The following is a 25,722-nucleotide window of genomic DNA, read 5'->3' as shown; positions in this document are numbered from 1 at the left end:
TGTGTGTGTGTGTGTGACTGTGTGTGTGTGTGAGAGAGTGACTGTGTGTGTGTGTGAGAGAGTGACTGTGTGAGAGAGTGACTGTGTGTGTGTGAGAGAGTGACTGTGTGTGTGTGTGTGAGAGAGTGACTGTGTGTGTGTGTGTGTGTGTGTGTGTGAGAGAGTGACTGTGTGTGTGTGTGTGACTGTGTGTGTGAGTGACTGTGTGTGTGAGTGACTGTGTGTGTGTGACTGTGTGTGTGTGTGTGTGTGTGTGTGTGTGTCTGTGAGAGTGACTGTGTGTCTGTGAGAGTGACTGTGTGTCTGTGAGAGTACTTCTGTGTGTGTGTGTGTGAGTGACTGTGTGTGTGTGTGACTGTGTGTGTGTGAGTGTGACTGTGTGTGTGTGTGTGAGAGAGTGACTGTGTGTGTGTGTGTGTGTGTGTGTGAGAGAGTGACTGTGTGTGTGTGTGTGACTGTGTGTGTGAGTGACTGTGTGTGTGAGTGACTGTGTGTGTGTGACTGTGTGTGTGTGTGTGTGTGTGTGTGTGTGTCTGTGAGAGTGACTGTGTGTGTGTGACTGTGTGTGTGTGTGAGAGTGACTGTGTGTGTGTGTGTGTGACTGTGTGTGTGAGAGTGACTGTGTGTGTGTGTGTGTGACTGTGTGTGTGTGTGAGAGAGTGACTGTGTGTGTGTGTGTGTGAGAGTGACTGTGTGTGTGACTGTGTGTGACTGTGTGTGTGTGTGTGTATGTGACTGTGTGTGTGACTGTGTGTGTGTGTGTGACTGTGTGTGTGTGTGTCTGTGTCTGTGTGTGTGTGTGTGTGTGTGACTGTGTGTGTGTGTCTGTGTGTGTGTGTGTGAGAGTGACTGTGTGTGTGTGTGTGTGAGAGTGACTGTGTGTGTGTGTGTGTGAGAGTGACTGTGTGTGTGTGTGTGTGTGAGACTGTGTGTGTGTGTGTGTGTGTGTGACTGTGTGTGTGTGTGTGTGTGTGTGACTGTGTGTGTGACTGTGTGTGTGACTGTGTGTGTGACTGTGTGTGTGTGTGTGTGACTGTGTGTGTGTGTGTGTGACTGTGTGTGTGTGTGTGTGACTGTGTGTGTGTGTCTGTGTGTGTGTGTGTGTGTGTGACTGTGTGTGTGTGTGTGTGTGTCTGTGTGAGAGTGACTGTGTGTGTGTGTGTGTGTGTGAGAGTGACTGTGTGTGTGTGAGAGTGACTGTGTGTGTGTGTGTGTGACTGTGTGTGTGTGTGTGTGACTGTGTGTGTGTGTGACTGTGTGTGTGACTGTGTGTGTGTGACTGTGTGTGTGTGACTGTGTGTGTGACTGTGTGTGTGACTGTGTGTGTGACTGTGTGTGTGACTGTGTGTGTGACTGTGTGTGTGACTGTGTGTGTGACTGTGTGTGTGTGTGTCTGTGTGTCTGTGAGAGTGACTGTGTGTCTGTGAGAGTGACTGTGTGTGTGTGACTGTGTGTGTGACTGTGTGTGTGTGTGTCTGTGTGTGTGTGTGTGTGTGTGTGTGTGTGTGTGTGTGTGTGAGTGACTGTGTGTCTGAGAGTACTTCTGTGTGTGTGTGTGTGTGTGTGTGTGTGTCTGTGAGAGTGACTGTGTCTGTGAGAGTGACTGTGTCTGTGAGAGTGTCTGTGAGAGTGACTGTCTGTGAGAGTGACTGTCTGTGAGAGTGACTGTCTGTGAGAGTGACTGTCTGTGAGAGTGACTGTCTGTGAGAGTGACTGTCTGTGAGAGTGACTGTCTGTGAGAGTGACTGTCTGTGAGAGTGACTGTCTGTGAGAGTGACTGTGTGTGTGAGAGTGACTGTGTGTGTATGTGTGTCTGTGAGAGTGACTTAGTGTGTGTGTGTGTCTGAGAGTCACTGTGTGTGTGTGTGTGACTGAGGGAGAATGAGAATCCAAGGACAATCCAGAGGTGAAGCACAAAACAAACCCGCAAACAAACATCAGTATCCTTTCCCCATCTGTGATATATTGGCTTCTAAAACAAGTCTGCACAAATTCTTCCCAAGTGTCTTCAACTGTGTTTTTGTGCGTGTGTACGTGTAGAGCGTGATATTTGGCAATTCAAAAATATTGCCCCATCAGGCTTTTTCTTCCGTCCATATGATTTTCACATGACATTTCAAAGCATCGGCTACGACTGCCTGAGATCAGATTGTATTGGTGCTGGATGAATTACCTGGACCCGTCTGGGTTACCCGGTTGTGATGAATAGTGGTAGTTGTTAGGGATCCTTCAGTACAGAGGTGTATTGTAGCGGTGGTGGCGGTGGGGTGAATCCTTCAATTACAAGATGGGTGACCATGTTGAAGTAATAGCAGGTGTGTACAATCCTTCTGTAGCAAGTTGCCAGTTTGGTGGAGAGATAGGTGGATGAATGTCTGAGGTGGGTTTGACAGTACCCGTGCTGCTTGATGAACCGGCTCCTAGAACTTGAACTCCTTCGTCTGCAGGTTGGAGGCGGGGTCAAAGTTGAAGGTCCCCCCTTGGGTGGCTTCAGGAATTAAACTGGGATCCTCGTCAATCTGAGGGAGAAAGAAGAAAGGTAAGAGGAGTGAGTGAGTGAGTGAGTGAGTGAGTGAGTGTGTCTGTTTTATAAAACTCACATCATCGCCTGAGAAGTACTGGTCGATGATCTCGAAGGCTAATTTGTAGATGTCCTCATTCTCATGTTGCTGCAGATTTTCTATCTTCTCCAGACCTTAGAGCAGAGCAGTGGAGGCACAGTCAGACGACAGAAACGTCCCCCCTCACACACCTTCAGCCATGATGACAATTTACACACACACACACCTCCAGACTCCTCTATGATCTCAGCGATGGTGCTGGCCTCGTCCCCGGCCATGATAAGGACGTTCTTGAGGCCGTCTAGGACCACCTGAACCACTTGGGAGTCCTTCACTGACAGCAGGCTGCAGAACGGAGGGATCACATTCTGCTGCACCAGGTACTCCACCTACACATCAACATATCAGAAAATACAGAACTGAATACAGCAGTAAGAATTTCGGACAAATAGCTCCTGACACGTGTGATTGTATCAGGTTCAGTCACTGGGTGACAGCCTACTAGTTCATAAACTCACTGGTATGAATGCTCCAGCTACAGAGGCCCTAGCCTGACAGTGCTAGCCCTGTACCTGCCTCTTGTACCTCTGTCCAAGTCAATAGTCTGGCTGATATGGAGGTTGCAGTGTGTGTGTGTGTGTGTGTGTGTGTGTTACTTTCCTGGTCTTTCCTGCCGCTGATGGTGAGGTTGCTGATGGCCCATGCTGCCTCCTTCTGAGTGCCAAAGTCCCCCTGCAGACACACAGGCTGTCAGCACTACAGAACAACTCAGCACAACACAGCAATGACAGAAATATCATCTCTCGCACAGACAAACGCACACACCAACCACACACCACGGCTCTCACCTTGGCCAGTTGGTGGATGATCAAGGGGACGAGTCCTGCGTCGATCACTGCCTGAACCTGCTGCTGGTTCCCAGCCGTGATATTGGACAAGAACCACACTGCTTCCTGTAAACGAACCAATCACATGCGGTTATGCCAGAACACTTTCTGTTAACAGTCTAGCCACACGCAGTCAAACCAAACAACTTCTTAATGGCAGGACAATCGTAGAAAAGCCTTGACCTAAGCGCCTTCCCTCCTCCCAGTTTCCCTGGACTTTCCCGTTCCCTCTCCTAGGAGAGTGTGCGTGTTCTACCTTGTTGATCTTTTCTTTGGGGTGTGTGAGCAGGTTGGGGAAGTGGGAGAGGACGTCACAGTTGAGCACCACCTGTGTCTGCTCGTCTGTCCCAGTCACAATATTCCCCACCGCCCTCAGAGCAGCCGTCTGCAGGAAGTGACATCACAGCAAGTCAACACCCACAATGTCAGCGTTTAAGAAAATGCATAGAACACCCTGAATGTATTACTTATAAAATGCATAATTTCCTCCTTCCCTTGAAATAAAATCACTGAGCTTTTCCTGAACATATGGCAGCATTTTTCTGAAAAAACTCCTACCCATAGTGATCGGTAGATCCAAGATTTGTTGCTTTAATCAATCCAATCTTAGTAAATCAGTGTTTCTTTCTTCTTCCAGATAGGAAGGAGGTAGGAAATTATGCATTTTATAAGTACACCACACCCAAGTTTGTTACAGTCTTCTAAAATCACAATGTTATCAGTTGACTCCTTACCTGAACTTTGACCTCCTGGTGGCTGAGCAGGGGGACAAGGAAGGGGACCACGCCAGAGTCTATCACCATCTGAATCTGCTCGTTCCCACCGTCTGTCAGGTAGGACAGCGCCCACACCGTATCCACAAGGATCTACAAACACACCGCGTAAACCAAGGAGTCCAATAAGTGTTGTTCACAAATGGTATGGTAGGGCTTAGACATGATGTCAAAGCAAAACCGTTCATTTAGTTGTAATAGACGTGCAGTGCTTTCAGAAAGTGTTCACACCCCTGGACTTTTTCCACATTTTGGTGTTACAGCCAAAATGTATTAAATTGACATTTGTCACTGGCCTACACACGACAATACCCCATAATGTCAAAGTGCAATTAACTTATTCAAAACATTTACAAATTAATAAAAAATGAAAAGCTGAAATGTCTTCAGTCAATAAGTATTCAACCCATTTGTTATGCAAGCCTAAATAAGTTCAGGAGTAAAAACTTGCTTAACAAGTCACGTAAGTTGCATGGACTCACTCCGTGTGCAATAATAATAATAATTATAATTTAATGTGACTACCTCATCTCCGTACCCAGCACATACAATTATCTTTAAGGTCCCTTAGTAGTGCAGGGAATTTCAAACATATTCAACCACAAAGACCAGAGAGGTTTTCCAATGCCTTGGTAGATGGGTAAAAAATTAAAGCAGACACTGAATATCCCGTTGAGCATTATGAAGTTATTAATACACCCAGTCACTACAAAAGATACAGGCGTCCTGACTCAGTTGCCGGAGAGGAAGGAAAATCGCTCAGGGATTACACCATGAGGCCAATGGTGACTTTAAAACAGTTACAGGAGAAAACTGAGGATGGATCAACAACATTGTAGTGAGTGGCCGAGTTAGATTTTTAAGTAGATTTAGGTCAAAACTGTATGTCAAGAACTGAAAATGGTTATCTAGCAATGATCAACAATCAATTTGACAGGGCTTGAAGAATTCTGAAAATATATATATATATTTTTTAATAAAATAAAAATAAAATAATGGGCAAAAGTTGCATAATCCAGGTGTGGAAAGCTCTTAGAGACATACCCAGAATGACACACACCTGTATTGGCTGCCAAAGGTGCTTCTACAAAGTATTGACTCAGGGGTTTGAATACCTATGTTAATTAATTAGATATGTTCCTGCATTTCATTTTCAATAAATGTGAAAATATGTCTTTTTTTCACTTTGTCATTATGGGGTATTGTGTGTAGATGGGTGAGATTTAAACATTTTTAAAAAAAGAAGTATTTAATCAATTTTCAATTCAGGCTGTATCAACACAATGTGGAATAGATCAAAGGGTGTGAATAATTTGAAGGGACTGTATGCTCTCATACTTACATTTATATCTGTGTGGTATATAAGAACACACAGCGCTGGGAGCAGCTGGGAAAGAGACAAAAAACAAGTGGAGAGAGGAGTGTCAAAAGCAGACTGGAAATGTGGCCATGTAAAGTCATGCAGTAAAACATTCCCCCTAGTTATACGTGATTTGTCTGACTAGCTGTAGAAAGCACCACTATAACTCTACTCATAAATTGGAATACCTAATGGCACTGGAGGAGATGGCTGGCGTTTTTACAGGCTCCTAACCAATAATGCTATTTTGTGTGTTTTTTCACATCGTTTGTAACTTATTTTGTACATAATGTTGCTGCTACCGTCTCTTACGACTGAAACGATCTTCTGGATATCAGAACAGCGATTACTCACCTCGAACTGGACAAAGATTTTTTTCTTTAATGAGTCTGACATGAAGGATATACTGTTTCTCCCGGACCAGGCCCAAATCCCCTTCATTCGCAAGAAGAAAAATACGTAATACAGCAGGTGCAGATCCGGGTGCCTTGTGAGAATTTGTTGGCGTGTGGGTAACCCGCCTCTACTATCTGTTCTTTTGGCCAACGTGCAATCACTGGAGAATAAACTGGATGAGCTCCGTTCGAGACTATCCTACCAATACCTTATGTTGTTTGACTGAGTCGTGGCTGAACGACGACATGGATAATATAGAGCTGGCTGGGTTTTCCGTGCACCGGCAGGACTGAACAGCTACCTCCGGTAAGACGAGGGGTGGTGGCGTGTGTCTTATTTGTCAATAGTAACTGGTGCGCAATGTCTCGAGGTATTGCTTATCTCATTATAAGCTGCAGATCACACTATTTTTCGGAGCCGTCATTTATCACCACAAACCGATGCTGGCACTAAGACCACACTCAACGAGCTGTATAAGACAAACCAGAACCACACTCAACGAGCTGTATAAGACAAACCAGAACCACACTCAACGAGCTGTATAAGACAAACCAGAACCACACTCAACGAGCTGTATAAGGCCATAAGCAAACAACAAAATGCTCATCCAGAAGCGGCGCTCCCAGTGGCCTGGGACTTTAACACAGGAAAACATAAAATAGATTTTACTTCATTTCTACCAGCATGTTACATGTGCAACCAGAGGGGGAAAAAAAAACCTAGACCACCTTTACTCCACACAGAGACGCATGCAAAGCTTTCCCTCACCCTCCATTTGGCAAATCTGACCATAATTATATCCTCCTGTTTCCTGCTTACAAGCAAAAACTAAAGCAGGAAGTACCAGTGACTCACTCAATACGGACGTGGTCAGATGACGTGGACTACAGGACTGTTTTGCTAGCACATACTGGAATATGTTCTGGGACTCATCCAATGGCATTGAGTACACCACCTCAGTCATCGTTCTCGTCAATAAGTGACTGTACATACATAAGCCATGGATTACAGGCAACATCTGCACCGAGCCAGAGCTGCCGCTTTCAAGGAGCCAGACGCTTATATAAGAAATCCGGCCCTCAGACGAGCCAGCAAACAGGCAAAGCATCAATACAGGACAAAGATTGAATCCTACTACACCGGCTCCGACGCTCGTCGGAAGTGGCAGGGCTTGCAAACTATTACGGACAACAAATGGAAACCCAGCTGCGAGCTGCCCAGTGACACGAGAGTACCAGACAGGCTACAGTGCCTTGCGAAAGTATTCGGCCCCCTTGAACTTTGCGACCTTTTGCCACATTTCAGGCTTCAAACATAAAGATAAAACTGTCATTTTTTGTGAAGAATCAACAACAGGTGGGACACAATCATGAAGTGGAACGACATTTATTGGATATTTAAAACTTTTTTAACAAATCAAAAACTGAAAAATTGGGCGTGCAAAATTATTCAGCCCCTTTACTTTCAGTGCAGCAAACTCTCTCCAGAAGTTGAGTGAGGATCTCTGAATGATCCAATGTTGACCTAAATGACTAATGATGATAAATACAATCCACCTGTGTGTAATCAAGTCTCCGTATAAATGCACATGCACTGTGATAGTCTCAGAGGTCCGTTAAAAGCGCAGAGAGCATCATGAAGAACAAGGAACACACCAGGCAGGTCCGAGATACTGTTGTGAAGAAGTTTTAAACCGGATTTGGATACAAAAAGATTTCCCAAGCTTTAAACATCCCAAGGAGCACTGTGCAAGCGATAATATTGAAATGGGAGTATCAGACCACTGCAAATCTACCAAGACCTGGCCGTCCCTCTAAACTTTCAGCTCATACAAGGAGAAGACTGATCAGAGATGCAGCCAAGAGGCCCATGATCACTCTGGATGAACTGCAGAAATCTACAGCTGAGGTGGGAGACTCTGTCCATAGGACAACAATCAGTCGTATATTGCACAAATCTGGCCTTTATGGAAGAGTGGCAAGAAGAAAGCCATTTCTTAAAGATATCCATAAAAAGTGTCGTTTAAAGTTTGCCACAAGCCACCTGGGAGACACACCAAACATGTGGAAGAACGTGCTCTGGTCAGATGAAACCAAAATTGAACTTTTTGGCAACAATGCAAAACGTTATGTTTGGCGTAAAAGCAACACAGCTGAACACACCATCCCCACTGTCAAACATGGTGGTGGCAGCATCATGGTTTGGGCCTGCTTTTCTTCAGCAGGGACAGGGAAGATGGTTAAAATTGATGGGAAGATGGATGGAGCCAAATACAGGACCATTCTGGAAGAAAACCTGATGGAGTCTGCAAAAGACCTGAGACTGGGACGGAGATTTGTCTTCCAACAAGACAATGATCCAAAACATAAAGCAAAATCTACAATGGAATGGTTCAAAAATAAACATATCCAGGTGTTAGAATGGCCAAGTCAAAGTCCAGACCTGAATCCAATCGAGAATCTGTGGAAAGAACTGAAAACTGCTGTTCACAAATGCTCTCCATCCAACCTCACTGAGCTCGAGCTGTTTTGCAAGGAGGAATGGGAAAAAATGTCAGTCTCTCGATGTGCAAAACTGATAGAGACATGCCCCAAGCGACTTACAGCTGTAATCGCAGCAAAAGGTGGCGCTACAAAGTATTAACTTAAGGGGGCTGAATAATTTTGCAAGCCCAATTTTTCAGTTTTTGATTTGTTAAAAAAGTTTGAAATATCCAATAAATGTCGTTCCACTTCATGATTGTGTCCCACTTGTTGTTGATTCTTCACAAAAAAATACAGTTTTATATCTTTATGTTTGAAGCCTGAAATGTGGCAAAAGGTCGCAAAGTTCAAGGGGGCCGAATACTTTCGCAAGGCACTGTAAATGCCTTTTATGCTTGCGTCGAGGTAAGCAACACTGAAGCGTACATGAGAGCACTAGCTGTGTGAGAATGCTGTTCATTGACTACAGCTCAACATTCTACACCATAGTGCCCTCCAAGCTCATCACTAAGCTAAGGACCCTGGGACTAAACACCTCCCTCTGCAACTGGATCCTGGACTTCCTGACGTGCCGCCCCCAGGTAATAAGGGTAGGCAACAACACATCCGCCACACTGATCCTCAACACAGGGGCCCCTCAGGGGTGCGTGCTTAGTCCCTTAATGTACTCCCTGGGTCACCCACGACGGCATGGCCAAGAACGACTCAAACACCATCATTAAGTCTGCTGACAACACAACCGGTAGGCCTCATCACCGACAACAATAAGACAGCCTATAGGGAGGAGGTCAGAGATCTGGCAGTGTGGTGCCAGGACAACAACCTCTCCCCCAACGTAGTCAAGACAAAGGAGCTGATCGTGGACTACAGGAAAAGGAGTGCCGAACACGCCCCCATTCACATCGACGGGTCTGTAGTCGAGCGGGCGGAAAGTTTCAAGTTCCTTGGTGTCCACATCACCAACAAACTATTATTGTCCAAACACACAAAGACAGTCGTGAAGAGGGCACGACAATGCCCTTTCCCCCTAAGGAGACTGAAGAGATTTGGCATGGGTCCCAAGAACCTCAAAAAAATTGTACAGCTGCACCATTGAGAGCATGCTGACCGGTAGCATCACCGCCTGGTTTGGCAACCTCTTGGCACCTGACCGTAAGGCGCTACAGAGGGTGCCAAACCAGGCGGCAAGCGGTGCCAGAGAGCCAAGTCTGGGACCAAAAGGCTCCTTAACAGCTTCTACCCCCAAGCGATAAGACCGCTGAACAATTGAACAAATGGCCACCCAGACTATTTGCATTTTGATCAGAACACACACATACCTCCTGTACTGTCTCCATGGGGGGCGGTGGGTCCTTGTTGCGGCAGAGGTTGACAATGACCCAGGTGACGTTACGGAGGAAGGTGATGGGGATGGAGGGGTTAATGAAGGACAGCAGGGGCTTGACCACGCCCAGGGAGATGACGTAATCCCTGCACTGTGGCCCGTCGCCTGGAGGAGGAGCATCACAGGTCAAAGGCCATCATTGGGGCACCAGTTTTTCCTGGTCCGGTCACATGGTTAGTCATTACAGAAGAAACACACAAACACAACTTTAATGATGTGTTAACTGTATCAGCCATACTCACCTATGATGTTGCCTAGCGCCCACACGGCCTGTTCACACACATTGTGATGGGGAGAGTGGAGCAGACGCAGGAACAGGGGAACAGCATCTGTACATGAGTACAAACACCGTTAGGAATTGACAATTTAACACACACAAAGATAAACATTAGCGAAGCCCAGACAGTCAGAATAACAGCGGAGCAGAATGACCGCAGGGTGAACTTACTGGACTTGACCACAGCCTGGGTCTGTTGTGACGTGCCAGACGCTATGTTGGTCAGGGCCCAGGCTGCCTCAAACTGAAGAGACGGACTGGAGGAGAGAAAGGAGGGGGGAGAGTGAGAAAGATCATTCTAGGGCTTCCATTAACATGAACGCATCTTTCTCCTAACCCTGCCCTTGCTTCTTCCTCCTCTTCAGTCCACACAAACACACACAATGTGTGTGTAAACAATGGTGTGTTTGGTTGCAGTGCCCTCTGTGCTCCAGGAATTCAGTGTCTGTCTGACAGACTGCAGCAGTCGCCATGACAGCTGTGCATCCGCAGCTCATCGCTATAGTAACCCTCCAACCCCTGCGCCCTCCTGTACTGACTCCTGGGTGTGTGCGCACATCTGTCCCCTTCATGACCACAAGGTCCTGTGTGTGTTTGTGTTTGGCCCTGAACACAACGAGGTCCTGGGAATGGGGGAAATCCAGAGGACAGGAATGCTCTTTTATTTGGATTGGCACCGGACGGCAGGGCCAACAGACCACCCTGTGCCTCGCACACACACACACACACACACACACTAGTAGCCCCTCTACATCATGTATCCTAGCCAGTCTTCAGTAATTCCAGTAAAAAAATGTACAAACAGTGCATTAGTAGAGACCATCCAGGGGAGGACATTGGGTTAACGCATCAGCAGACTCACTTGTCGTCTCTCTCCAGACATTTGACTAAGATGGGCAGGATGCCAGACTTTATCAAGTCATCAATGGGAGGGTTTCTGTCACTGGAGAGGAGTTTTCTGACAGACACAAAAACAAGAAAAAGTCATGTTTCAATCATGGAATACAAAACAGGACGAGAGGTTCAAAACTGAGAAGAGGTCTCACACACACTTACCTGGCAGCCTGTACGGCACTAAGCTGGACCACAGCATTATCACTGGTGGCGTTCTTCAGAAAAACAGAGAACAAGTTACAGCACCACACTCTCACAGGACGAGGGAGACAGGGAGAGAATCGGAGGGAGAACAAACGGCACCGAAGGATAGGAGTTTATCACTTCTTTGTACATAAAGTTGAGCCTTACCTGTAAGATGGCCTCTAGTGTGATGTTTTGCTGCAAAGAGTGGGAAGGGATGGAACACAATCAGTACCAAGTTACAGATCAACAACATCAACAACATGGGGGAAGGGGATACAATTCACATTAACATCTGGCTAATTCACACTGATCGGTCAACATGTCATTGATACACACACAGTCTGTCCCTCTCGGTCTCGCTCCACACGCCAGTGTTTTCACAGTGCTGTGTTGGCTGGCTGGTTGAGGCTGAATGAGCTCACAGGCTGAGAATGCCATGCTACTCCATCATAACCATACATCACCTGGTAGCAGCTAGGTCAGGTCAGGTCCTATTCCTCATCTCATTAGCTCAATGACAGGGCTTCAGTCAGCAGGTTGACAAGGCTTTGAGCACGATATATTATACAAACCCTAGAGAAGCCATGGGGGCATTGGAGAGACCAGGGGGGCTTAAGGACGCATGTCTAGATTACAACATCATACATAGAAATATATTGTATAGAGCTGACAATGTCCAATGCCAGTAGCTCTTCGGGAGGAATGGCAACACCTGCCCTGTCCAAACAGACAGAAATCTACTGCCTAGATTCTCTATCTGGAACAAGTCTCTCATCCTACTGCAATGGCAAATGGGTCGCTAAAGTGGAACACACAGACATCCCACATACCCCTTTGAAGTCGGAGTCGAAGTCGGAGTCCTCCAGACTGTCCTCCTGTGGGACATTCCTCTTCTTCAGGAGATGCTCGTCTCGTTTGTTCTGACGGAAGAGAGGGGAGGGACAAGAGAACAAAACACTGATGAATATTCAAATACGCGACAGAGTAGCAGTGCAAACTCCTACAGCAAACTTCTTGTGACTGTGAGATAGATATAGGTCGAAAAACAGCTGGCCCTCGCATCCCTAGAATGTGTGTGTACTGGTGTATGTTGGGGTCATCTCTGGAACCTTTGTCCCCTGTACGGAGAGCCTAAGCACAAACCCGGTGTTGTTATGGGGGATGTCCCCTATAGTTACTAAACTTTACAGAGACACACTAATCAAAACACCCCAATTAAAAACACACAAAAAAACAAAGGCATACACTCCTAGAAAGTTGAGGAGCAGGCACAGTGAGACACACCCATATTGGTGTTGAATAGAGCGTGAAAAAGACAGACACAGCCGGTCGGCATGTGAGTCAGTGGAAGGGAGGGAGGGAGGAGAATCCCTTGGCCTACATTCCAGTGTGTGCTGCAGTGCTGGGCCGTGCGTCACTGCTGGTGACGAACCATCGCGGCGCTGCTCTCTGCTCTGGCATAATGGAATGTGCAGCCAGACTACAGCAGCACACTAACTCGGCTCTTTCTTTTTCGCTCTCTCACTGAATTAGGCCCTAAACTAGTTCCTAGCCATGTCTGCCTCTTTTCCTCAATGGTAACTTAGCAACGACTACAGGCGATTGTTTTAACCTCAGAGGAAGAAAAAAAACATGTGAAGAGGAAGGAGAGTGAGGAGTGTGTCAAAGCCCTTAGGGGGTTTTCACGGAGGAAGAAAGAGTTAGGGGAGGGGAAAGTAAGATTCAAAGCCATGACCAGGGGACTCGTGTCAGAGAGATCACCAAGTCAACATGAGAGCAGCGAATTGTTGGATGTATGAGTGACAGGGATACCTGCCAATCACCGGAGAGGAGAAGAGAAACCCTTCAGTCTCTTGCTCTTTACAACACAGGGCTGCACGATATGGGCACATCATTTAACAGTCTTTTTTAAAAGAAAATATTGTGACTGCGATTTTGATCAAAACACTTGGGTGAACTGTTGGAATCATAAAAATACAATTGGTATTCCGATTCTATGGTTGGCATTGTGTGGCATGACAACTAATGACAAAGACAGGTAGAGTAGAAGTTGTGACAAAGTGTTCCAGGGTCAAAGTTTCCCAGGGGACCCTTATTATATTTGAATGTTACATTCATGGCGTTGCACATGTCAATATTGCAATTTCTATTAAAATTTGATTCATTGTGCACCCCTATTACAAAGGTGTAAGTAAATGCATGACAACCATACTAATTGGGTGTATTGTAGCCATTACACGGTTCCGATTTAGGCATCCACATCAAACAGGCAAGCACAGCGAGCACCTCAGGATAGATCACATCTGGATATTCTTGTAAATCTCTGCTAATCTCCATGGACTGCCATCTAATGTAGGTTTCAGCATCCTGATGATGTAGTCTGTTAATGATCACCAAGTCTGGATAGTACAGTGACATTACATAGGTATGCAGATCAAGGCGAAGGGTAGTGGGCATGTGGAGGGACGGTACACCATATATTTGGAAATAGCCACGGGATGGTTTTTCAATACCATTGAAACTATTCCTTGGATTTTTTGTTTTTATATTTCTAGCTACTTTTTAAGTAAATACCTGCAGCCAACTTGTGCAATATGTTGGGAGATAAAGAAGATTGCCTTCTTCATTTCACCGGTCACATAATTTTTCATTATGAAGCTTCCCGGTAGTACCCGTTCACGTGGTGTTTTGTTTACAAGCACACAACAATGACAGACCGGAGCCTTGTGACTCACTCGCTGTTGTGCAGCACGAGCCAGGTGATCTAGTTACAGTGTGGAATTCACAACTAGCCCAGTTAGCCCTGTTAGATATCTGATAACTGTATCAAATGTGCTAAATGCCCTACAGTTTTGCATTTGGTGTGCTAATTTAGTAGCTTGTTAGCTATCTAGCTAAGTGGTTAGCTTCTTTCTAAATCAAGCTTTGCTTGCTGGTAACAGCAGAGAATCCCCTCCTGGATCAAGAGCCCTCCTGTCTAGTATTTGTTTTGTGCGTCAAGCAAACTGGGTAGCATATTTTTGTTACTTGTATAACTGGGATGAGCTGGGATGTCTGTCCTGAAAATAGTTTAGGTCAGACTGTATAAAATGTTTGCAAAGCGCTAGTTAGCATTTTCAATGGGATTTTACATGTACTTGTTAGCATTACTAACATGCGAATTAAAAAGGCTCAGTTGGGGGTTGAAAATTGCACCCTTTGTGTTCAGTTATAACCAAATATACAGGTACGGCACAAGGTCAGTGTGACAATCTGGATACCGCCCATGCCTAGAGGGAGCAGCTGAATGACAAAGGCAATTTCTACCTGCAGCAAATCACCGCAGTGGGCCAAACAAAGAAACCTAACTACTTAGTTTACGGTTATGGAAAAGGGGAGAAGACAGTTTACAGGGATCAGAGGCCAATCCAGAGAGGTGAAATATCATGTTTGGGTCATGGTCAGAAAATGAGGGGGTCAAATTGGGGTTAGTGCCCCCATAGAGGAATCATTCTGGATGGATTGAGACGAATACCAAGTCTGTGTCAAGACACAGGGTGAGAAAGGAACAGCCCGTCTATAGATCTGTGTGTGTGTGTGTGGTAAGCAGGGAGGTCAATATTAATATAGGGAGCCGTGGAAGTATGCCTACAAATTGTGCATCACCAAATTTTAAATTAGGCTTCTTCTCTCACCTTCCTCAGCTCGACTGTCACGTCATTTCGATGTCTTCTCATAGTCTGGAACACAAACACACAGGGAGCAATATGAGACAGACATGATAATTCACTGATAACACATTTTAAAAACATAACATCCCTCTCTGGACTTCTTAAATGGCACAATTTGCTTTTGGAAGCAGCATGAAAACATACTAGAAAGTAATATAGGTATAGGTCAGAACATAGGAATTGAGGGGTAAAATATGTAAGCAATAGGCTAAAAAAGCATAAGTTACACACACCACTTGATATCGTAATGGTTCAGGTTATTCAATGTGTGTTTGTGTAATGGTAATGTGTTCTTAGTCCACTCATGACTGTGAGCTGGTCTCAGATCTTGTGACTGTGCGCTGCGGTTCATATTGCCATCCTAAATAGCCCCTTACATCACGTGGGCCAGTCACATCCTCCCAGCCTTGGTCTGGGCTTGACCCTGTCTGGGGAGGCTGAGGAGCAGAGAACTAGAGGATACCCCTCTCCTTTCTCTAACAACCTAACATTGACCCAGCCAAAGCACCGGTCTCTCTCAGAGCACCTGTCTCACCTAGATCAGCAGAGGGCAAGTGTGGGTCTGTGCAGGCTTTTGTTATAGCCAAGCACTAACACACCTGATTAGATTGAAGACCACGATTAACAGATACAGGCCTTCAGAAAGTATTCACACTCCTGGACTTTTCCACATGGCTGAATTTAGATTTTTATTTACAAATTAACTTGAAATGAAAAGCTGAAATGTCTTGAATCAAGTATTCAACCCCTTGGTTATGGTAAGCCTAAATAAGTTCAGAAGTAAAAACGTGCTTAACAAGTCACATTGACTCACTGTGTGCAATAATAGTGTTTAACATTGGTTTTGTATGACAACCTCATCTCTGTACCCCACACATACAGATAATTTTAAGGTCCCTCAGCCGAGCAGTGAATTTCAAACACTGATTCAACCACAAAGACCAGGGAGGTTTTCCAATGCCTAGGTCACCTATCGCATAGGTCACCTATCGGTAGATGGGGAGGAAAAAATAAAAGGCAACATTGAATATCCATTTGAGCATGGTGAAGCTATGAATTACACTCTAGATGGTGTTTCAAAACACCCAGTCACTACAAAGACACAGGTGTCCTTCCTAACTCAGTTGCCGGAGAGTAAAGAAACTACTCAGATTTCACCACGAGGCCAATCGTGACTTTAAAACAGTTGCAGAGTTTAATGGCTATGATAAGCGAAAACTGAGAACGGATCAACAACATTGTACAGTGCATTCGGAAATTCTTCAGACCCCTTTACTTTTTCCACATTTTGTTACGTTACAGCCTTATTCTAAATCTCATCAACTCTACACATATTACCCCATAATGACAAAGCGAAAAGAGGTTTTTAGAAATGTTTGCACATTTAAACTGAAATACCTTATTTACCTTAGTATTTCAGACCCTTTGCTATGACACTTGATATTGAGCTCAGGTGCATCCTGTTTCCATTGATCATCTTTGAGATGTTTCTATAACTTTATTGGAGTCCACCGGTGGTAAATTGTCTATATAAAAAGGTCCCACAGTTGACAGTGCATGTTAGTGCAAAAACCAAGCCATGATGTCGAAGGAATTGTCCATAGAGCTCCGAGGCAGGATTGAAGGTCCACCCCATCACTCTTAAATGGAAGAAGTTCGGAACCACCAAGACTGTGCAATCGAGGGAAAGGGGTCTTGGTCAGGGAGATGAACAAAAACCCAATGGTCACTGACAGAGCTCCAGAGTTCCTATGTGGAGAATCTTCCAGAAGGACAACCATCTCTTCTGCACTCCAACCAATCAGGCCTTTATGGTCGAGTGGCCAGGCGGAAGCCACTCCTCAGTAAAAAAAAAAAAAAGAAGGCACATGACAGCCCACTTGATGTTTGCCAAAAAGACTCTCAGGCCATAAGAAACGGGATTCTCTGGTCTGATGAAACCAAGATTGAACTCTTTGGTTTGAATGCCAAGCGTCACGTCTGGAGGAAACCTGGCACCATCCCAACGGTGAAACGTGGTCGTGGCAGCATCATGCTGTGGGGATGTTTTTCAGCGGCAGGGACTGGGAGACTAGTTCGGATCAAAGGGAAGATGACAAGAGAAAACCTGCTCCAGAACGCTCAGGACCTCATACTGGGGTGAAGGTTCACCGTCAAAAGGACAACGACCCTAAGCACACAGCCAAGACAATGCAGGAGTGGCTTCGGGACAAGTCTCTGAATGTCCTTGAGTGACCCAGCCAGAGCTCGGACTTGAACCCAATCTAACATCTCTGGAGACCTGAAAATAGCTGTGCAGCGACGCTCTCCATCCAACCTGACAGAGCTTGAGAGGAACAGCAGAGAAGAATGGGAAATATTCTCCAAATACAGGTGTCAAGCTTGTAGTGTCATACGCAAGAAGACTCAAGGCTGTAATTGCTGTCAAAGGTGTTTCAACAAAGTACTGAGTAAAGAGTCTGAATACATGTGTAAAATGTCATTTCAGTTATTTTTAATACATCTGCAGAAATGTATAAAAATATATATGTTTTTGCTTTGTCATTATGGGGTATTGGGTGTAGATTAATGAACATGTATGCATTCAATTTTAGAATAAGGCTGTAATGTAACAGAATGTGGGAAAGGTCTAGGGGTCTGAATACTTTCAAAATGCACTGTAGTTACTCCACAATACTAACATAAATGACAGGGAAAAGGAAGCCTGTACAGAATAAAAAATATTCCAACGCATACATCTGGTTTGCAATAAGGCACTAAAGTAAAACTGCAAAATAATGTGGCAAAGAAATTAACTTTATGTATTGAATACAAAGCGTTATGTTTGGGGCAAATCCAACAACACGTAACTGATTAACATGCTTCATATTCTCAAGCATGGTGGTGGCTGCATCGTGTTATGGGTAGGCTTGTCGTCGGCAAGGACTAGGGAGTTTAGAATGGAAAGAACCAGAATAGAGCTAAGCACAGGCAAAATCCTAGAGGAAAACCAGGTTCAGTCCACTTTCCAACAGACACATGGAGACAAATTCATTTTGCAGCAGGACAATAACCTAAATCACAAAGCCAAATATACATTGGAGTTGATTACCAAGATGACATTGAATGTTCCTGAGTGGCCTAGTTAAATGTTTTCAAAAATGTTTTCACTTTGTCATCATGGGGTATTGTGTGTAGATGGGTGAGAAAAAAATATATTTCATCCCTTTTTAATTCAGGCTGTAACACAAAATGAGGAATAAGTCAAGGGGTATGAATAGTTTCTGAAGGCACTGTACAGTCTAAACATAGCTTGACCGGTGAGCTTGACCGGTGAGCAGTGTCCTGAGCCAACAGTGAGTGTTACTCCTGGATATGGTGTACTGGGGTGAACATTATGGCACAGAACAGTGACTGAGCAAGTTCAAACCCGTTAGAATTTACAGAGAAAAACAGATATCTGATAAGTAATGCTCATGGCTCAACCATAAGCTGGGCTGCATCTCACATGATATCCCATAAGGCTGTTCATCGAGAGACTGTCGAACAGAAGAATTGGTCAAAATAGTTTCAGATCATCCTAGTAGTTAAGGTCAGGATTAGGTAACCTCATCCTAGATCTGTGGTTATGAGCAAGTTCAAACCCCAATGATTGATTTTCCCAGTACTCACCATACTGACGTACTATAGAGTGGGTGCCAGACTGTTTCTGTATTCAACTAAGCTACATTGTTGCCTTGCCAAGACAACAGCACTTTGGCCAGAGTAGAAACACGCAGACTACCATTCATATAGCAATAGCTACTGTATTCATACTCAGTAGCCTATTTGTAAAGTCTAGCAGAAACACTTAAGTTAAATTCTGAAGGGGGGGAGGATGATGCATTTCTTTACTAATCCTAAAAAACCATTGCAGGAACACATAACTCCCAGGTCGTAGATCAGTGCTGCTTAGGGGCTTCTACCTCCTGGCCCCTCTAGAGGGCCATAGATCGGGTTGTACCTCCAGTAAGAACCCAAGCCAGACCACCAGGATGTCCGAAATAGCCCCAGTGACGCACGTGGTCATGTCTGTCATAGTAGCCATGTGTTTGTCACGTTGGCTCTCAGCTTCAAAACAACAACCTATGAGACAGACGGGTCCACTTTCCATGGTTTTAGATGGCTCCCAAAGACTATCAACTCTAATTCAACAATTACTCAGAAAACCCATTCATTCATACAGTGGGGGTATCCCAAATATTACTATTTGTACAACTCTGTAAAGACAGAAATGTGTGTGATATTGTCGAAGATGGCACGGCTAACCACTAGCAATGCATGAGGTCAGCATGCCATAGTTTTTAATAATACCACAAGCATCGGCTGAAAACAATGACAGCTTTCGTGACGATGACTACTCAGCCACGAGATACAGAACAATCCAGATAACAAGCTATTGATGGTGGAAGCGGCAAGTAAACAGATTCAGCAATTAACAACATCCTCACCTAGTTAGCTAGCTACATAAGAATATTTGCTGCACAGGCCGTTGTTCAAATTACAATTTTAGCTGGCTAGCTTGCTAGTTCACAGTTCATTACGGCAGGATGATTCCGACCTTGCCTGACAGACTGATACCTCAGATTAATGCCATACATTTGTTTGGAAAATTTAATCTCACAAGTTTTAGAATTTAATCTCACAAGCTTTAGAAGCCAGAATGTTGAGTACAATTATATTTTAATGCACTGCACCAGTTGACTGTGCTGTTGATCCTGTTGTTTACACTGAGCTGCACTGGGATCGGAAGGTCATCAAGGTTATATTAAGACACCGCAGAGCAGACCCAAGATATAAGATGTACTTCAATGCAGGGATGGGATATACCACCGTACATTTTACCTTTACCCAAACTGATACATCGAAATGGTTGAAATACTGCTGTTTTCCCCCGAAAAACTGGCCATTCCATCCTCACGCTAGCTCGCAGTAGCCATTATGGAATGGCACATGGCATTGAACAACAAAGGAGCGGATTGGCTGACAATGCCATTCCAAAATGGTTGCTGTGGCTACTGCTATGACAATGAGGACGGAAATTGAAGTTTTCTGGAAAAATTTGCAGTATTTCAATCTTCTCCATGTATCATTTTCGATCAAGGAAAACGTGGAGTACAGTGGTATATCCCATCACCTACATTGATGTACGTTTTCCGAGCCATATCTCGCACCTGCTAGGCCTTATGTCCCTGATTGCGTTCCGACCCCAGTGTAGGTCAATGTAAACAAGCGTAACTGCAGGGTCGCAATCATCGGTCTAATTATGGTTGGATATGGGTGCTAGCAAAAAATACAAGTGATCAAGGGGGTCTAATTAGCTAATAGATAGCCAACCCAGCTAGATTAGCTAGTTATCGACATATACTCTAGCTACTCTGGATTATGCTAGTTGGGCTGTCAACTCTGTTAGTCTGCTTTCAAAACCGGTGGTACGATAGTTAGGTAACGTTAATCAGCTAACGTTAGTTACCTAGGCTAGAGCCTTTCGTTGTCGGTGAAACAGGCTGACATTTCAAACTATTTGATGGAGAATAAGGGCCGTAAACCACGCCCGTTCGTTATGATGACGAATAAACGGAGGCTATTCCGGATAAACTCAGCACACAACAGCAAGCTGGCGGCGAATAGCTAGCTAACTTAGTTAACTAGCCAGGCTTCATCAAAAGATTGGCAGACAAGGCCGGGGAAGATAGTCGGTGTCTTAAAATAAAATCGTACACGGATCATTGTCTAAACCACCCTATCCAAGTGCACTCCTACCTCGACATCACGTCCCTTGTTTTTGAAGCTCTTGATACGGTGGTTATCCAAGCCGGCGTTTTCTGCCATGGCTGTTTGCTGGTTCAGAGTACTCCGGCGTTCGTGATCTCCAGTGAAAGACAGAGCAACTACGCGGCGGAGTACAGCGAGTGGGCGGCTACGGCAGCAGAGAGGGAGGAGCTCGGAGACCGGTTGTCCTATTTTTGATGGACTCCCTGACGTCGCACAGAGACAGATGCTGTGTTGACGTGCCAGTCGGAACTAGGAAACTCGGAAATGTCCGACATGCTAACTGGTTGTACTTATACACGTGTCGCGTTCAACGAAAAATGCAAGTCGGAAATATCCGAGTTTCCAAGTTCCGACTGGAATTTGAACGCGGCAAAAGCATCACCAACATAGAGATCGTTCGTCACCATACTTCTCCGATGCGGTATGTGTGGTTAATCACGTTACATTTTGTGATACAATTTTTTAAAGGGGAACATTTTAAATATGCACCACGAACTAACCCTACACTTAGAGTGCTTTCGGGAAATATTCAGACCCCTTTACTTCTTCCACATGTTATTACATTACCGTCTTATTCTAAAATGGATTAAATCGTTTTTTCCCTCACCAATCTACACACAATACCACACATGACAAAGCAAAAACAGGTTTTTAGAAATGTTTACAAATTAATTACAAATAAAAAAATATCACATTTACGTAAGTATTCAGACCCTTTACTCAGTACTTTGTTGTAGCACATTTGGCAGCAATTACAGCCTCAAGTCTTCTTGGGTATGATGCTATAAACTTGGCACACCTGTATTTTGGGAGTTTCTCCCATTGTTCTCTGCAGATTCTCTCAAGCTATGTCAGGTTTGCTGGGGAGCTCCTCTGCACAGCTATTTTGAGGTCTCTCCAGAGAAGTTCGATCGGCCTCAAGTCCGGGCTCTGGTTGGGCCCCTCAAGGACATTCAGAGACTCCTGCATTGTCTTTTCTGTTTGCTTAGGGTTGTTGTCCTGTTGGAAGGTGAACCTTTGCCCCAGTCTGAGGTCCTGAGCGCTCTGGAGCAGGTTTTCATCAAGGATCTATCTGTACTTTGCTCCGTTCATCTTTCCCTCGATTCTGACTAGTCTTCCAGTCCCTGCCACTGAAAAACATCCCCACAGCATGATGCTGCAACCACCATGCTTCACCGTTGGGATGGTGCCAGGTTTCCTGCAGACACGACGCTTGGCATTCAGGTCAAAGAGTTTCAATCTTGGTTTCATCAGACCAGAGAACCTTGTTTCTCATGGTTTGAGAGTCTTTAGGTGTTTTTTGGCAAACTCCAAGTGGGCTGTCATGTGCGTTTTACTGAGGAGGGGCTTCAGTCTTGCCACTCGACCATAAAGGCCTGATTGGTGGAGTGCTGCAGAGATGGTTGTCCTTCTGGAAGGTTATCCCATCTCCACAGAGGAACTCTGGAGCTCTGTCAGAGCGACCATCGGCTTCTTGGTCACCTCCCTTACCATGGCCCTTCTCCCCCGATTGCTCAATTTGGCCCGGCGGCCAGCTCTAGGAAGAGTCTTGGTGGTACCAATCTTCTTCCATTTAAGAATGATGAAGCCACTGTGTTCTGTGGGACCTTCAATGCTGCAGACATTTTTTGGGCCAGATCTGTGCCTCAAAACATTCCTGACTCTGAGCTCTACAGACAATTCCTCCTACAAATCTTCTATCGTCTCTGAACAGTTGTTGTGTTTTGTATCTTCTCTCTTTATCTGTCTCTATCTAATACTTGTTGCATTCACTGAATTGTTGACAAAGTAGGCTACTATTTCAAAATTTTGTGTCAGACCTGGTCTGTACTAAATCTTATTGAGAGAGGTTACCTACACTTTTAAATAGTCTCTGAATAGTTGTTTGCATTTTTACATTGTTACAAAAGTAAGAATAATTGTCAATCAAATAGCCAACTTTGTGTGGGTTTTGAAACACTTTCTGAACATTGTCACATTTTGGATATTTCATTTATTTATATATATTATTATATTATACTTGGTACATTTTGAGTAAGTCATTTTGTCAAATGTACTACAATTGAAATACTCTAGAGTGTTTTGTTGTGTTGCGTGCTAATTGTTTTTTGAAAGTGAGTGTCTTTACACAATGGAAGACAAAATGACTGTTATTCCTGTTGACATGAATGTGGTGTCATATTAAATAATAGGTTGTGCTCTTTAAAAGTAATTTGTAAATGTCATTTGTTCTTGGTTTTTGAACTATGTCTGTTTGAAATGTGTGACAAAATTATATTTATCTTGAAAGTGTTCAGTAATCTACAGCAGCACTCCATAATTCTATTGGGGTCTAAAGGGTAAAATCATTACAATTTTTGAAAATATGCACACACCTTTACGACTCATGTACCATGGCCTAACCATTTTTTTTGTTTCACCTTTATTTAACCAGGTAGGCTAGTTGAGAACAAGTTCTCATTTGCAACTGCGAATTACATTTTTCCCATCAGGATTTTGACCCATTCACAACATAGTGATATTGTTTATGACACAGCTAGTGCACTAAGAGAGAGGCCAGTAAAGTGTTTGTGTGCTTACTGTTCACATCAAATTGTCAAAAAGGGGAAACAATACAAGATATTTGTCTAGAGTCTATGATATGTAGCTGCAACCTGGTCTCTGGGGTAGACGTAACATAGTGTAAAATAAATATGGGACACTCCAATGAATATGATATGTATTAATTTGTATAGTAGTATATGTTTTGACTTACAATTCGTACAATAGTTACAACTTTCCTAAACATATACACGACCGTTCAAAAGTTTGGGGTCACTTCGAAATGTTCTTGTTTTTGAAAGAAAAGCACATTTTTTTGGTCCGTTAAAATAACATCAAATTGATCAGAAATACAGTGTAGACATTGGTAATGTTGTAAATGACTATTGTAGCTGGAAACGGTTGATTTATTTAATGGAATATCGACATAGGTGTACAGAGGCCTATTATCAGCAACCATCACTCCTGTGTTCCAATGGCACATTGTGTTAGCTAATCCAAGTTTATCATTTCAAAAGGCTTATTGATCATTAGAAAATCCTTTTGCAATTATGTTAGCACAGCTAAAAACTGTTGTTCTGATTAAAGAAGCAATAAAACTGGCCTTCTTTAGACTAGGTGAGTATCTGGAGCATCAGCATTTGTGGGTTCGATTACAGGTTCAAAATGGCCAGAAACAAAGCCCTTTCTTCTGAAACTCGTCAGTCCATTCTTGTTCTGAGAAATGAAGGCTATTCCATGCAAAAAATTACCAAGAAACTGAAGATCTCATACAACGCTGTGTACTACTCCCTTCACAGAACAACGCAAACTGGCTCTAACCAGAATAGAAAAAGGAGTGGGAGGCCCCTGTACACAACTGAGCAAGAGGACAAGTACAGTTGAGGTCGGAAGTTTACATACACATAGATTGGAGTCATTAAAACTTGTTTTTCACCCACTCCACAAATTTCTTGTTAACAAACTATAGTTTTGACAAACCGCTTAGGACATCTACTTCGTGCATGATTCAAGTCATTTTTCCAACAATTGTTTACAAACAGATTATTTCACTATAATTCACTGACTTTGACTGTGCCTTTAAACAGCGTGGAAAGTTCCAGACAATGATGTCATGGCTTTAGAAGCTTCTGATAGGCTAATTGACATAATTTGAGTCAATTGGAGGTGTACCTGTGGATGTGTTTCAAGGCCTACCTTCAAACTCAGTGCCTCTTTGCTTGACATCATGGGAAAATGACAAGAAATCAGCCAAGAACTCAGAAAAAAAATTGTAGACCTCCACAAGTCTGGTTCATCCTTGGGAGCAATTTCTAAACGCCTGAAGGTACCACGTTCATCTGTACAAACAATAGTACGCAAGTATAAACACCATGGACCACACAGCCGTAATACTGCTCAGGAAGGAGATGCGTTGTGTCTCCTAGAGATTAACGTACTTTGGTGAAAAAAGTGCAAATCAATCCCAGAACAACAGCAAAGGACCTTGTGAAGATGCTGTAGGAAACAGGTACAAAAGTATCTATATCCACAGTAAAACGATTCCTATATCGACAGAACCTGAAAGGCCACTCAGCAAGGAAGAAGCCATTGCTCCAAAACCGCCATAAAAAAGCCAGACTACGGTTTGCAACTGCACTTGGGGACAAAGATTGTACTTTTTGGAGAAATGTCCTCTGGTCTGATGAAACACAAATAGAACTGTTTGGCCATAATGAAAATCGTTATGCTTGGAGGAAAAAGGGGGATGCTTGCAAGCCGAAGAACACCATCTCAACTGAAGCACAGGGGTGGCAGCATCATGTTGTGGGGGTGCTTTGCTGCAGGAGGGACTGGTGCACTTCACAAAATGGATGGCATCATGAGGACGACAATTATGTGGATATATTGAAGCAACATCTCAAGACATCAGTCAGGAAGTTAAAGCTTGGTCTCAAATGGGTCTTCCAAATGGACTACTTTTAAGCATACTTAAAAGTTGTGGAAAATGGCTTAAGGACAACAAAGTCAAGGTATTGGAGTGGCCATCACAAAGTCCTGACCTCATCCTATAGAAAATTTGTGGGCAGAACTGAAAAAGTGTGTGTGATCAAGGAGGCCTAAAAACCTGACTCAGTCACACCAGCTTTGTCAGGAGGAATGGGCCAAAATTCACCCAACTTATTGTGGGAAGCTTGTAGAAGTCTACCCGGAACGTTTGATCCAAGTGAAACAATTTAAAGGGAACGCTACCAAATACTAATTGAGTGTATGTAAACTTCTGACCCACTGGGAATGTGATGAAAGGAATAAAAGCTGAAATAAATCATTATCTCTACTATTATTCTGACATTTCACATTCTTAAAGAAAAGTGGTGATCCTAACTGACCTAAGACAGGGAATGCTTACTCTGATTAGATGTCAGGAATTGTGAAAAAAAGGAGTTTTGACTCCAGGATGCTGTCCTTCTAGGCGGAGTTGCCAAGAAAAAGGCATG

The 25,722-nt window shown here is 44.1% G+C and overlaps 1 protein-coding gene and 1 long non-coding RNA gene across 2 annotated transcripts in view; both read right to left on the bottom strand.

Annotated features, from left to right (window-relative positions):
* Positions 1-25,722, bottom strand: part of LOC149972793 (uncharacterized) — a 548,532-nt gene that overhangs the window by 389,989 nt on the left and 132,821 nt on the right. The window lies entirely within an intron of this gene.
* Positions 1,281-20,919, bottom strand: LOC110501294 (importin subunit alpha-4). The gene is made up of 17 exons (XM_090215368.1): positions 20,693-20,919; positions 14,876-14,920; positions 12,032-12,121; positions 11,367-11,396; positions 11,178-11,230; positions 10,984-11,079; positions 10,293-10,378; positions 10,087-10,173; positions 9,780-9,949; positions 5,564-5,608; positions 4,183-4,314; positions 3,705-3,833; positions 3,410-3,514; positions 3,224-3,293; positions 2,788-2,952; positions 2,601-2,695; positions 1,281-2,519 (listed from the first exon to the last, which is right to left on the bottom strand). The coding sequence occupies exons 1-17, from the start codon at positions 20,759-20,761 to the stop codon at positions 2,421-2,423; spliced, it is 1,566 nt and encodes a 521-aa protein (XP_090071494.1). The 5' UTR covers positions 20,762-20,919; the 3' UTR covers positions 1,281-2,420.

The sequence above is a fragment of the Oncorhynchus mykiss genome, chromosome 22, assembly GCF_057628025.1.
Source record: "Oncorhynchus mykiss isolate SJ-2025 chromosome 22, ASM5762802v1, whole genome shotgun sequence".
In the NCBI taxonomy this organism is placed as follows: domain Eukaryota; kingdom Metazoa; phylum Chordata; class Actinopteri; order Salmoniformes; family Salmonidae; genus Oncorhynchus; species Oncorhynchus mykiss.
Note: the sequence above shows the minus strand (reverse complement) of the source record. Positions and strands in the feature narration are given on the sequence as shown.